Below are 15,176 nucleotides of genomic sequence, written 5' to 3'. Positions count from 1 at the left end.
CTAGAATCTGTGGGGTAGTCTTGCAATGGTTCACCTCATTCCTCCATGGTTGAGGCAGATGGTGGTGTTGAGAGGAATGAAGAGAGAGATCCAGCCAGGCCCACAGCCAGAAAAATTTAGGAGGGGGGGCTGCAGGGGCCAAAATGACGTCTGACTTCGAGGGCTATGAGCAGGACTTCGCAGTGCTCACTGCTGAGATAACGAACTGCATCAGGAAGGTGCCCAAGTTGCATGGGGGGGGGGCGGTAACTTACAAAAGAAAAGGCAGAGCTCATCTCCCTTTTGAACAATGCTGCACTTCTTCATAGTGGCAGTGAATGGCCATGAGCAAAGGGGGCAGATTGGTGGCCCTCCAATGGAGGGGCCATACAGATGAAAGGGGGGTTGAATGGAATAGCCTGCCCCCCCCCCCCGGTAGCTACAGGCCTGGATCCAGGTGTCCTCAACTAGCATCAGGGCTTTTTCAGCCCTGGTCCCCACCTGGTGGAACTCTCTACTGGAGAACATCCATGTCTGGTAGCATGTTACCTTTTTGCAGGGCATGCAAGGTAGAAATGTTCCGCCAGGTATTTGGTTAAGGACAGTGGCAGGACAGTACATATTCTGGCACACTCATACCCTCAGTTCTCCACAATTCCCCCCCACCCTGAAGGCTCATGGAAGCTAGAATTATTTTTCCCTCCATCTTGGAAACTGTATTGTTTTGTTTATATGTCTCATGTGTTTTAATATAGGTTTTAACTTAAATTATTTATTATATACACCTCTGTTGTAAACTGGCCTGAGCCAACAACATTTCCATAGGGAGAGTCTTGAATTTTTGGGGCATCTGAACACATTGTCTTAAAGTGTGTTAGACCATTAGGTAGGCAGATTGGTGATGGCTTCCCAGAGATCTTTTTTAGCATCTACTACAGTTCTATCTACAAATTACAGTGAACACACAATCTGTGTTGTGTACACACACACCGAGTAACTCTCATGTTATACTGAACACATGCGCGGCTGAATGTGTGGTTTAAACCCTGAATGCAGGGACTGGTCTGCTGCCCGGTTTCATTTGTGAACTGGTTGCGGGTTGGCTCTTTCTTACAGAGGTAACGCATGTGTCTTCCCTGTAGCATATGTACAGAGCTTAAATTATCATTTTAGCTGGTGGTTCCGGGGAGTAAACCTGGGACTATCTCTCAAAAGTTCTGTCACTGAGTTCTGTCACTCCATGGTGACATCCCCCATGGAGATTATTTTAACATTGCTGTGAATACTATTTGCAGCAGCACAAACTGCTTTCACAAACCTTCGCTTTTGAATCTTGTCTAGCATCACCTCGCCCTCAACGCTGCAGCCGCCGACCGCTGGCTGTAAAGCGCCGGCTCTTCCTCTCAAGCTCCGCCCCGTTCCCCTTTGACCCCAGCCGATGTCTCTGCGTTCCATCTTCCTGTTCCAAACCACGTGGACGCGCGCTGGGCACTGCGGGGCAACAACGGAGGTGCTGCGATCATAACAACGAGGCGATTCGCCCGCTTGCGAGCGCGCGGCCAGCTTCCTGGCTTGTGGTTGGCGGCGCTCGTTGCTACCACCGCAGCAGCAACAACAACATGGCGAGCCAGTCTCACTCCCTCAGTTACGCGGGGTGCAACTTTTTGCGGCAAAGGCTAGTGCTTTCCACGCTGAGCGGACGGGCAGTGAAAATCCGCAAGATCAGGGCCAAGGATGACAACCCCGGCCTCAGAGGTTGGTAAGCTTTGGGCTGGAGGGCGCATGGGGGGGGGGGGGGGGACGAGGACGGAGGCGGGCGAAGCTGAGACTGGCTGTTGGAGGCTTGCATACTGAAAGGAAGGCAGAGTGGCGGGTGGATTGAATTCCCGCGGAGCAGCAGCCAACCTGGAATCGGTGTTGAGAAGGTAGAGCATTTGTGCGACTCACTGCATCCAGGCTCACAACGTGCGGGGTTTGATGCTCTTCGTGTTAGGCGGGGCTAAGCCGGAGCGTTGCTATGTTGGCTTCTCCTTGAATAACGCAGGAAGAACTTCATTTCAGGGGAGTAGCAATCTGTGGGGGAGAATCACAGCATTTTCCTGCATGATTCCTGTCTACCCATCTGTTTGATTGAATGCCAACTGGCTTTTATTTCCTTTAAATACAAAATTAACAAAACCTAAAAGAGTGATGGCTTTGCCAACAGTTTCCGGACTGTTGCTGTATCAGCAGACCATGGCTGGACATGCATCTCTGTCAGCTGGTTCTTTTCAAATAGCCTTTTCTGAGATGGAGCACTGGAATAGTTACTCAAGGAAAGATGAAAAAGTAAACTGATGAGATATAAAGAACAATTGAGCCCAGCCCCACCCCCCAACACACACAATGAAAATCTTTTCATCCAAGGGTGTTGTCATGTAGTCATCCCATAGAATTTAATAGGGTTCTTTCAAACCAAAAGGCAGGTTGATTATTCATGATTTACAGCCCAGTGCTCTATGTGTTTACTTGGAAGTAAGAGCCATTTAATTTAATGGCACCTGCTCCCGGGTAGGGTATTACATAGCATGGCAACCTTAATAACATATTACAGTGGCTCCCCAATATTTTTGTTTACTGTAATGTTCAGCATCTTGATCCTGAAGCTTTATAAATCTTGTTCTAATCTGAAGTGTTCTTCAGGGTATTCACTACAGAGTCAGCTTCTTATATTGCAGTATCTGCTGAAGGGTTCCTTTACACTGAGCATCTTTCTGACTGTCTGGCATGTTTCCTTCTCAGGACAGAATTATTAGCTGCTTCCACATGCATTTAGTTGGCTGAGCTTCAAGCCCTGCTCACCAATACAGAATGCTTTGTCATGACCTGGATGGTACGATTGCCAGTGGTTGGTCTTAAAAGATGGTTCTATGCCTCAGAGCTCTGTGGTAGAGAGATGCCTGACAAATGCATCTTTTCCAAGCACTACAGAAGCTATACTGGCAACATTTCTACCTACCTCAGAGTCAAGTTCTTGCTAGTCTTCTTAACTGTGTAATCCTAAACCCATGGACTTCAGTTGACTTAGAAGGCTTTTATGCCAATAAAGGCTAACTTGATTTGCTTTGACTTAAAAGTTGTGGTGTCAGCTTTGTAAAGATATATATTGACAATGCTGCTAATCCTAGTCTGAAGTGGCAACTGTACCTGTGAATATGGAAAGCTTTACATGGAATCAATCCATTGATTTCTCTATCTCAGTTCTGTCTTTTATGACTGGTGGCAGTTCTCCATGGTCATGGGCAGAAAAAGGCCTTGGCCAGCACAGGTAAGTGAAAATGTAGGGATTAAAGTTGGGGGCTTTGGTGTCCAAAGCATGCTCTTGACCACTTGAGCCACAGCCCTTCTTAATTTTACTCACATGCTTGGGTGGTCTTTAAGAATTTATGAATATGTACAAAGGGGATTTGGGTTACAGATAGAATTTATTATTTGAGGCCCAGTCTCTGATCCCAGTCCATCGTTTTGACTCATATACAAAGCCCTCTTCCCTGGGAACAGAGTTATGAGGTTGTTTCTGCTAATACCTCATTCTGTATTCCTTTCATGCAATTGACTGGTAGTCCAACAACTGATTTGCAAAGTTATGATGCTGGCTCAACACCTTCTGACATATCATTCAGTTACTTGTTAGCTGGAAGAAATCTGCTCCATATTGGACTCTCCACATGCTGAAGAGGCCTTGTGCTTTCTAAATATGATTTTTTTGGGGGGTGGGGAGGGAATACGTTTTCTAATTTTGTGCCACACTGCTGTTTAGGAGACTGTTTGAAGAGTGAAGGTAAAGAGTGGAGCAAAGAAAGATTGGATTTATGTGTGTTTTAAAAAGTGGTATGAACATGCAATTTCAGCCAGTACAGCTTATTGTGCAGGCTGAGGAAAAACAGCTGTGAATTTTTTCTCTCTTTTACTGTGAGCTTTTTGGTGGTGGCCCCAGGATTATAGAGTAGCTTGGCAGAGCACATTGCTGAGGTCTGGATGGGGCATTTGAAAGCTGAGATCAGGACTGGTAGTGTAATCCAAACCAAAGTTACATCCTTCAAATCCATTTAAATAAATGGGCATAGAACACCAGTGTGGGTCTGCACTTTTGCCACTCTTGAAAGCATTATTATTTGTTGGGAACTTTGTTTCCATTAATAGATCAAGCATACAAATATTTAAAGTCACTATAGAGTGCTTATCTTATTTTGCCTTTGGTCCGCCTATAAAGTGAAATGTGATTAAATGTATCCAACGGAGGATACTCACTGATCCCAGTCTGATGCTTTAACCCCACTCGCTCTTGCTGCGTGCTGGTCAAGGCAGTTCAGCAGGCATTCATCTTTTCTATTGTGCCACCTCTGATGCTTAAGAAAACCTTGGATGTTTTATTTTTGCAGTAGCAAGCCTTGGTATATATGAGGAGCAGCTTCGACAGAAAAAGTCACAAGGACTTGGTGAATGAGACAGATGGAGGGGAGGGCTAGGGCTAAAGAAGTGAGATGCTTTTATTTCATAGTGTAAACAGAAGTTCCAGTTCACCAATTATAGACTTGCTCTTTTTGCAGTTCATCAGCATTCAATCCTTTGCAGTGTTGAGCATTATTGTTATTGGGTGCTTACTATCTTGTGCACATACCAAGTTATGACCCTGGTGATGGAAATATCTTCCTCATAAAATAAACATTTTAAAAACCCTGATGATTTGGGAATTTTTAATCATCTTTTAATGATGTTTTGTACAAGAACAGGGATTTGATCTATCACACAAGATATTGGTTTGGAACAATAATATACTCTTCTTCTGAACAAATGAGTTACAACTCAATCCTATGCATGTTTACTTGGAAAAAAGCCCTACAGTTTTCAATGGAGCTTACACCAAAGTGTGTACATGCACCTAGAATTGCAGCAGTAAGGGCTTGGGGTGGGGGGATGAAGGATATACTCTTTCTCTGGTTCTGTCAGTTATAAAGTAAGAATAAATCTTACTTTCTCCTCAACTTTAATCACATGGTTACAAGTTTCAGGTTCTCTGAGGAAAACCTCTTTAGGACAGCTTGCTCTATGTGTTGTTTGCTTTTATATACGTTGCTGTGGTTCTTGGAATAAATACTAAATAAGAATCTAATATGCTTTATGTTTCTTTGACAGATTTTGAAGCAAACTTTATAAGATTGATTGACAAAATAACTAATGGCTCTAGGATTGAAATAAACCAAACAGGTAATTATTTATGTTTTTGTTGTTCTATATGTTGTAAAACCTGTGTATATTTTCCCCTAGCACTTAATCTGTAATGTGGTTAAGATCCACTGGCTGAAATTATTCAGGTGTGCAGTGATAGGGACAAGTATATTTGTTTCTCTGCTTTGGTCTAGCACCATCTTTTGTTAGAAATGAAGATGTTATCCTCCACCTGTTGATTAAAGAAACTGGCAATGAAGAATAGAATCCACAATAATTTCCTATTCTTTTATATAGTTCTTCTTTTACTAGTGTTCAGTAGAAAGTAAAGCATGTTGGTCCTATCAAACACCTATGACAAACTCAGCTACAAGTGTTCTTGTACCCTAAGGAGCAAGTGGAAGAACCATTTAGGGTTCATTTACACTACACTAATTAATGCATTTTACATCTGGATTTTTGGTATTCTTACACACTAAAAATCCGGATGTAAAACACATTAATTAGTGTAGTGTGAATGCACCCTTATATTGGAGGAAGGTCTCAAACTTTGCTCAGACACATAGGATACAGGCCTGTGTGTTTTGATTCACCCTAGTGTTCTTGAAAGTGATCGGTAAAGCAAGGATTGTGTTGTAACCATCAGTTCTGATCACTGAAGAAAGTTGTTTAGTTGGAAGTGGGGATTTTATGTCATGAGGCCAGTTTGTTGTTGTTCATGTGTTGTGTTAGAATGCTGTGAACACTGGGTGCCTTCGTACAGGTAAATGTGCTTCTTGATGTGTGTTTTGGATTTCTTGAATATCTTTAGCTATCAAAAGCAGTCACTAGTAGTAAGTGCCCAGGTGCAGGAAAGACAAACTGTAACTTCTACTGCAGCTTTGTAAAACAGTATTCAGCAGCCCTAATAGTGGGTGACTGAAGCAAATTTCTGTAATAAATTTGTCTGGTATTACAGATTGGTTGGTAGTGACTGTCAGCACTGGCCACCAGAAATGTGAAGATTAGGTGATTTATAACCCCCGTGTGATGCAGATATAACAACACTGGCCTGCACTGGAGTTGTCATAATCTGCTTTCTGGACTATTTTTCTCTCATGCATTATCATTAATGAAGCAAACTGTTTTTAGGAGCCAAGTTTTGCTGTTTGAGTTTGCTTTCCAACAAGGGCAGTTACTGCCTTTTAAAATAAATCTGAATTTTAAAATCTACCTTGGTTTGATGGAAGGATTTTTTCCCCTCCATATCTGTTTTGCTCATGTGTCTGAGAAGGCTGGCATGGGCTTGTGTAGAAAGGATCGAACTCTGTGGGACTCCACAATTCAGCTTGGGTCCAGAAGACCTCTCCTCCCCGACAGCAACCCTCTGATAACATCCCTGCAGGACCAACTAAGGGCGGTGCCCAATGAGGCAAGTCAGTCAATCAGGACCAAATGGTCAGCTATATTGAAGGCCACTGATAGATCCAGAAGAATCAACAGGGCTGGCATGCCTTTATCGAAATGTAAATGGAAATTGTTAACCAAAGCAACCTGTGCTGTCAGTCACAAAGCCAGGCCTGAAACCCGGTTGAAAAGATTCCAGGGCAGATGTCTTGTCCAGGAGAACTTGGAGCTGCTCAGCCACTGCTCACTCAGTTACTTTCCCCAGAAAAGGTAGATTAGACACTGGATGGTAATTGGCCAGCTCCTTTTTATCTAAGGAGGCTTTCTTTAGCAACAGTCTAAAAATCACAGGGAAAACAGCCCTGCGAGAGAGAAAAATTAATAACATGTCTCAAAGGGCAACAAATCACTTTGTGGCATGATTATCAGCCACGAGGGCAAGGATCCAAGGAGCAGGTAGTTGACTTCACTGCTGTCAACATCTGCAAGGGTGAGCAGGCTAAAAAAGAACCAGATGCTGCAAGAACCAGATGCCCCATCCCACTACTGCTATCAAATTCAGCAGCCAACTCCAAGCAGAGCTTAGAAATTTTATCTGCAAAAAAAGTTTGCAAATGAATCACAGTTGACAGCCAAATCAATGTCAGTTTTAGGACACACCAAAGGGGTGGTAAGTTGTTGAATCAATGTCTGAACAACTGAGCTGTAGCAAGTTAGCAGATGCAATGGAATCAGTAAAATAATGTCTTTTTGCCACTTTCACTGCCACCTCATAGGCCTTCAGTTAGGCTCTGTAGTGTGTACTTACAGCTTCATCCCAAGTTTGCCACCAATTCTGCTCTAGCCATCTGAGCAACATTTTAAATTCTCTTAGACTCTTATTATACCTGGGAGCTGCAGAGACATGAGGGTGCAGAGGGCAGCTTTGGAGAATAATCCAATTGATAGCTTCCCGAAGACCTGTATTCCAAATTGCAGTTAGTTCATCAAGGGAATTACCAGCAGGTCCAGAGCAGATAAATCCTGGTGAGCATTCTGGAGACCATAAGGATCCTTTAGTCTCTGCAGGCAAGCATACATTTGCTCATTGCCCCTGCTACCCCCAAACTGACCCTTACAAGGCCGTGGTCTGACAGTGGCACAGGTTCACAAACAACTGCACAGTTCAGATCAAGCCCTGCACAAAATCTAGCATGTGGCCTGCTTCATGCATGGGAGTCCCAATGTTTTATCATTGAAAGAAGCACTTATAGGGAAAATGAGACTGAGTGAATATTTAATATGATGTCACAACACTAGGGGACAAAGAGATATTGAATTTTGTTTGAATTATATCCTACTTTTCAATCCAGAAGAATCTCCAAAGTGGCTCCCACACAACAATCAGGTATGGTTAAACTGGGGGTGGAACATCTGATCCAACATAACAGTGCTGTGGAGTGAATTCCCAACCCCAGTTTTCATTAGTCCCTTGTGGTGGTTGTCAGCAACTTTAATCTAATCTCAGTCCTCTGACTGCTGGTGATAGGATGGTCAGTTGCCAGGCTGTGAGCTCCCTTCCTTCCAGACTGCTATAAATGTGTGTTTTGCAGTGCAATCATAAGGAGAGTTACATTCTTTTAAGCTTTTCAATTTCTGTGAATTTAGAAAGGTGTTATTCTGCTTTGAAGCGCACTGATAGTGACTGATGCAGGCTTTTAAAATCTATTCTGCTGCATACAATTTGTTTTTCATTGCCCAGGATATGTAAAGTGGATGGGCAGTTAAAACATGTTCTTGTTGTCTCAGCTGAAAAAAAAAACCCCTGCAGCCTACCCTACTCTGGACCTGCATTGGCTTTGACTGTGCACACAGAACTGCTGCATGTTCTCATGTAGGAATCCTTGGCACATCATGGACAATCTGGTGGTAGGCAAGGCAAAACATCTGGCTTGACCAAAAACTAATACTAGTAATTTCTCCTTTTCTCCTTAAAAGGTACTACTTTATATTACCAGCCTGGCCTGCTCTATGGAGGGTCACTAGAGCATGACTGTAGTCCCAACCGAAGTATTGGTTATTACTTGGAAAGTCTTCTCTGCTTGGCACCATTCATGAAACACCCTTTAAGAATTGTCCTCAGAGGTGTAACAAATGATCAAGTAGATCCTTCGGTAAGTAGCAAAGGTTCAGCAACCAACATGTCCCTTTCCTCAACTCTCCGTGTCCCAACATGAAGTGCCAAAAGTGCAACGAAAAGGGGAAAAGTTAAGACCTGTGAGAGGAAAAGAAGGGGAGGAGTGAGGCAAGGTGGAAGCAGTGAGAGGTGAGGACTGCAGTAAAATCAAGAGGGACTGGGAGGTAAAAGGCAGCTGAGCTAGCTAATGGGAGTCTCTCTTGCCTTGGGCCTAGGAGACAATATGGAATTTCTCCCTCTCCTGGCTGGCTTCCATAAGTGTAGATTCTTCCTTTAGGTCTGAAAAGTCAGAAGTGTTGTTCTAATCTTATTTACATGTGGAGAAGTGTCTGCAGTTGGGAGTACTAACAAACAGGATGTCATTCTATGGTAGTACCTGCAGTCCTATACAAAGGCCGACATGAGCTCCTATTAAGAAACTGGAAAAAATAGACTTGAAGTTCTTACATCATTATGGACATAGTCTGAATTCAAGCCATTTGTGGGACTGTTTTGATCTTTACAAATATAAGCATAATTCCCAAACACCAAGATTCTTTTTGCACAGTGCAAGGAAGCACTTGAGTCCTGATTGTTGGGAAGAGGCTAGCAATGCATTGCAGTGTATCAACTCATAGCATTACTAAACAGGATGGTCAGAAAATGCAGCCCATGGTCTGCCAGCATCTAAAGGGTTTCTAGCATTTAAGATACATTCCAGTTCCATTGGAATGCAGTCTATGTTTCCTCCCCTCTTACAGTTTAGTGTTTTGGGTTGAGCGCCTTTTGTCTTGACTCTGCCAGGACTTTTTTTTTAAGACAATGAAAAGTTAAATTAAAGGCAAGAACTAAGCAGAAACAAATGTATTACTGCTCTAGATAATTTCTGTTGTGTCCTTTTCACTCAGTTTATGAACGTGGATGGAGACCAGCTAAACCCTCCCCCCCCACACACACACACACACTCCAAGTCAGCTAGGTGGATTATGCATGCAGATGGTGGGTACACATACCCACACACACAGTATCAAGTCAGCCTGGCTAGACATGGAATTTAAGAAAGTTGCTCTTAGATGTTACCTCGACACTGGCAGCCTCCAGCTACAGTGCTGTATGTGGATTCAAGAACAGTTCTTCACATAAATAAGCTTTTATTTCAGGCTTGCTAGCAAAATGTTGCTAAAACAGCATCTATAGAATGCATGAAAAACATCATCTCAAATGCCTGCCCAGCCTTTTTAAAAACTCCTGGGAAGGGGATCCTCAGGAGCTAATAACTGACAACATGAAATGAAAAAGGTATAACCTGAAGATAAGCTCCCCCCCTCCCAAATCTAGGTCTGTTTAGTTTTGGCCCAGAAGTACTGTCAAATTAAAGTGCTGGTTGATGTGTATATTGTTGAAGTAACGCAAGCACTCCTTGTGGAAGAAGGTGGCAGCAATGCCTAAGAGCTTGTTAACATTTCTAGCAAGTCCTGACCTGCTGGAACAGACATTGATTTAAAAAAACAAACAAAAAACCCAAACCTGAAATGGCTGCATTTTCGGCACTAATATTCTAAACCACAAATTCTGGGAATTGCAACTGAAACACCTGTCAGCTACATGCCAGCATGAAAACAAGCTCTCTACTGGATAGCAATTAAAAATAAGCCTTCTGTTTTACTTCAACATTTCTTGTAACCCCTTTAAAAAAAAAACCTGAAGTGTTTCCCTACTGACTTTTCTCTTCTGTTTATTAAAAGCTGCCATGTCACTGGGGCTGGTGTTCCTCTTGGCCAGTAGGGTAGGACTATCTGTGTCAGATATGGATAAGGTATGTCTGAAGAAAAGGATATGGCTCAATAAATGGAGTTATACCAGCTGCAATGGCAAAATAACATTTTTAAATAACAAAGCTAAGGGTTTGTGTGCATAATTGTATGCTATTTTCTCAGAACTACTCAGTTCATTTTACTGATTATTCATGAACTCTTTATAGAAGCCTGTTGAGCTTGTACTATAGAGAAGGCATCATTTGATGCATACTGTGATTCTCTGAAAAGGGAAATAAATGCAGAACTTATTAGTAGACATAGAATCAGCCCCCTGAGAATCTAAGCTTTCTTAGATTCTAAGGAGGACCACCTCCTGTACTATCTACCCCACCAGTTAAGATCTTGTTCTCAAGTCCTGTTCTCTGTGCCCCAACCTTAGTAGTGGTGAGTGGAGACTAGGCTTTTTCAGTGGTGGCACTGTAAGGAAATGCCCCTAATTTCCAGAACATCATAGTCACCCGTCTGGTTGCCAGAGTGCCTGGAGACAGAGCTCTCACACATCTGCTAGAAGGACGTGGGTTTGTCTACCAGAATGGAAAGGACTTATGAGTACTAACAGCCACAACGCTAAAGCGGCGCTCTGTGTCCCTGGAAGAGCGCCAGCAAGGAGAACGGATGGTTTCCAGCTGCTTCAGGCGAATGCCATCTCTATCTTGGAGCGGAAGAAAGTGCGCCGTTAGGAGCTATCCAGGCCATATGGTTTTCAGCCTTGACCATAGAATCCACTTTGGGAGGCTAATACCAGCTATCTTCCAGCAGTGCCAAGACTCCATTTCAGCACAGCGGGAAGCTCACGTACACTACAGATGTTACCCACCCATGGAGCCATCAAGCTTATCCAGGCGTGGACCTTGCCAGACCGCCTAAGCCCTTGTCTAACGAAACTCAAGACAAAGACTGGTGCCAAGAAGAAGATTGAAGAAGAGGAAGACCATCTTCAGCCAGAGCCAAGTTTCTTTGTATAAACCGGGTGGTACCTTAGGCAATAATTTGGCCATCTATTGTCACCTTTTTAGATAAGTTTAATAATCCTAAGCACCCCTCCACCCAGTAATTTCTCCTATTCTTCTCCCCAACTGTCAGTCTGGAGCCTCCTCCTTGACCCATGGTTACCTGTACAGCCAATCAGGTAACCCGGGCCCAAGCTTGTTCATTGGTCAGTCATGGGTACCCAATTAGGTGCCATCAATTAACTTGCTATTGGCTACTGTAGAAGTCCAGCCCTTATGGTCACTGCAGAGCTTCCTCTTTCTCCTCCCTCATACCTCCCATCCCCTGAGGGTCCAAGGTAGTCTATTTAACCTCTGACCCAGCTCCACTCATGTGTGAATCTAGCAGTACCCTATCTCTGCTGTCTAGATCCATCCCCGATTCTTGGCCAGTTGAGGGTTTCATTTCCCCCGTCCTCTTTCGTCGCCATTGGAGCCTTCCTTGAAGAGTACGATCAGTAATTATCACCCTGTTTGTCTACCCATGTGTTGTCTCTATATTTCTCTCTATTTTTCTTAGGGCTGTATGTGTGTTTTGTGAATTACTTGTCTTGTATGTAAGCCTATATTTTTCTGGAATAAATTTTAATTGTTTTGCTTAATTAGAGTCCCTAATATTTTTAAGCATTAATTTCTGGACGTGGAATCCTGTATGCACAGGTAAAAGATCCTAATTAAGCTAGGTGCCCACCTGACAATTCCCCAATCTTGTTTTGAGGGCATTTTGGCTTACAGCACCTCTCCTTTCAGATACCTTCCCCTGCAAGGCTTGCTTGGTGCCTGTATTACTTTCATTTACGTTCCAGGCTAAAACTTTTTTTTTTAACTCAGACTGTTAATTAGGCAATTGCATCATTTTAAGTTTTTGTATGGACTGTTTGTGTCTCAGCACTCTTTTATTTATATTCTTTATAGGCTGTTGGTTTTGTATCCTTGCTTGCTTTTAGTGGCTTGTCTTTATGCCTGTTTGTTACTGATATTTTATACTATTTGTATTATTTTTATATTGTGAGTCACCTTGAGCAGGTCTTAGGAAAAGCAACATATATGTTTTCTACACACATACATTTTCATTTGAAAAGTACATTCCTGCCCCTTAGGGGTTCAAATATATACCTGAAAGGTGTGGGTAATCCTTGCTAAAATCTCAGAAGCAACCTAGACTTCTGAATTTCCAGTAGCTGGGGTTTGTGGCTTCATTGTCTTTGCCTGTCCCATGACTAGCAAAACCAAAACAAAATATGCCAAATAAAAGAATGTCCATAATCTATATGGGGGAGGGACGGTGGCTCAGTGGAGAGCATCTGCTTGATAAGCAGAAGGTCCCATTTTCAATCTCTGGCATCTCCAAAAAAGGGTCCAGGGAAATAGGTGTGAAAAACCTCAGCTTGAGACCCTGGAGAGCCGCTGCCAGTCTTAGTAGACAATACTGACTTTGATGGACCAAGGGTCTGATTCAGTATAAGGCAGCTTCATATGTCCATATATAGGGAACAGAAAGCAACATATTTAGCATATAATTTGAATTGCATGGGCATAGAATGTTGTTATTATTTGTTGTTATTATTTCTGTGAACACGGCTCTAGTTATAAGAATGCTTCAGCAACCTTACCAGTGTTGGTTGTAGTTTTTGTATAGTTGTCAGGAAATACAAAGGAGTCTCAAAATGGTTCAGTATCCTGGGATCATTATGTAACATTTTCATGAGAGAATGTAATCAGGGCCAGGTCAATAGAAAAGATATAGCTAAATAAAGTTATCTCCGTTGAGATAGCCCTCCTAACTGGAAGACTAGAAATTTTTCTTTCTTGTTGCCTGTAGCTTTCTTTTCAATAACTTTTAAAAATCACACACTGGAGTCTGTTGTCTGCCTGAATTGGTTGAGTCTAATGCTGGCAGACCACCTAAAAACCAAGAGCCTGTGTTCCTGCTGGCCAAGAGATGAGCCTGTATTCCTGCTGACCAAGAGATGAGCACTAACTGGTTTCCAGTTACAATTTGGAAAAGAAGCCCTAACTATAATTTTCCACTTTGGGCATCACAGCAATGAACAGAAAATTTGAAAGAAAGCTACATAGGAGTGAGTGCACAGGCCCAGTCATCCAAAACTTAGTTTGGAAATCATGTTTATTTTCTCACAACCTTGTTAGTTGTGTTTGGCTGAAGGTCACCTGGCAGGCTTCCGTGGTAGAATAGGGATTCAAACCCTGTCACCCGAGTCTGACTCTCTAACCTCTATACTAGGCTAGGCGTCATCTTAGTAAGACATTTGTGAAATATTATCCAGAGTTGGTTTGCTTGTGCGTATGCAGATGCAGCTACTACATGCTTACACATACATTCTGTAGAAGGATAACTGGGGGCATCTTGTGTCAATTCACACATTTTGTCAAACACTTCCTTGTTTTCCTTCTCCCTTTCTTCTTCTCCTTCCTTATTTGTTTTTCTTATCTTTTATGTTATATAATCACTAAGTAAGTCATGTCACCAGCATTAGTTGCTGTATCTTGCACTATTACTTTGTGAATGTTTGTTTAATTTAAGCTTTTTATTTATTGGTATGCAATTGTTGTGTGTCTTGTTAACCATCTTTCAGGTGGATATTCTTAAAGCAACTGCACTGCCCTTATTGAAAAGATTTGGAATTGATGGTGAAGAGTTAGAATTGAAAGTAAGTACATCAGGATGCCTATTTCTTCTCATTCAGATGGTCTTGCAAATCTTTTCTTTTTGAAGGTCCGAGGAAATGCTCAATAATATTATGAAGAAGCAAACTTTTTAAAAACGTTGGATTCTGGCTATGATAGCTGAAGAAGGGAAGGGAGAATTTAATTTTTTAAAAGCCTGTTTCTTGTCTGTTACTGCTGGGTATGCTGCTTTTTAAACAGTTTTTAAAACGATTGCATTGTTTTATGACTTCATAAGTCTTAGTGACTTTGGAGATGTGAGGTAAAGATTAAATAAAGAAATGCCATAGTACATTGTAAACACTGCTGATAACTGAACAAATAAACCTTTTCAGTAGGTAGAACTGAAGAGGTACAGACTTCAAATAGGGGTGGTGGAGTGTTTGAATAGAAAAAAAAGTAGTTTGGGAGGGTGTCACAAAATATAGGGCTAAAGTGATTCTCTAACTCAAGGAATAGTTGTTATTCAGATGTTTAGAAAATGCATTTTTATGTCCAAAGCCAAGGGAATGGCCCAGGATGAAGGAACGTCCTGAGTGATTAAGATTAGAACCAGATGTTGGAGAATTTAGTTTCTGGATTCTTCTGTTCCTTGGGAAAAATCTGTTCTAGATCCACATGTCTGACTGTTGGGGGGGGGAACCTCATCCTCCACCCCATTCTGTTTCTGGCTAATAAGAGAGAGCTCTTTATGTGTACTTGTGGCTTAATTATCTCAAACATACTTCAATATCAGTTGAGTCATCTCTCTGTTTCTTGTCTATTTTAGGAGGGGGCTTTAAGACTGACTTTTTAATAGTTGCTCCTATTTTGTTCTTCTCCAGAGAACAGTAAAAGTTTTAAAAACAGGTGCTGAAAGGACTCCAGTTAGTGTGAATTCCCATGTATGCACAGGCACTCAGTAATGAGTAGGGTGATGGGCAGTTTGAAGTCTGCAAACAGCCATGCCAGTAT

General features: G+C 42.3%; 1 protein-coding gene across 1 annotated transcript in view; it reads left to right on the top strand.

The window, feature by feature from the left end:
* Nucleotides 1-1,303: 1,303 nt before the first annotated feature.
* Nucleotides 1,304-15,176, top strand: part of RCL1 (RNA terminal phosphate cyclase like 1) — a 39,930-nt gene continuing 26,057 nt past the window's right edge. The window contains exons 1-4 of the mRNA XM_060237379.1: nucleotides 1,304-1,734; nucleotides 5,155-5,226; nucleotides 8,551-8,726; nucleotides 14,132-14,206. Of these exons, the coding sequence (XP_060093362.1) occupies nucleotides 1,599-1,734; nucleotides 5,155-5,226; nucleotides 8,551-8,726; nucleotides 14,132-14,206 (459 nt within the window). The 5' untranslated portion in view covers nucleotides 1,304-1,598. The remainder of the gene's footprint in view (nucleotides 1,735-5,154; nucleotides 5,227-8,550; nucleotides 8,727-14,131; nucleotides 14,207-15,176) is intronic.

This window comes from Heteronotia binoei, chromosome 4, assembly GCF_032191835.1.
Source record: "Heteronotia binoei isolate CCM8104 ecotype False Entrance Well chromosome 4, APGP_CSIRO_Hbin_v1, whole genome shotgun sequence".
Lineage (NCBI taxonomy): Eukaryota > Metazoa > Chordata > Lepidosauria > Squamata > Gekkonidae > Heteronotia > Heteronotia binoei.
The sequence above is the reverse complement of the archived record's forward strand: the minus strand, read 5'-3'. Positions and strand labels throughout refer to the sequence as shown.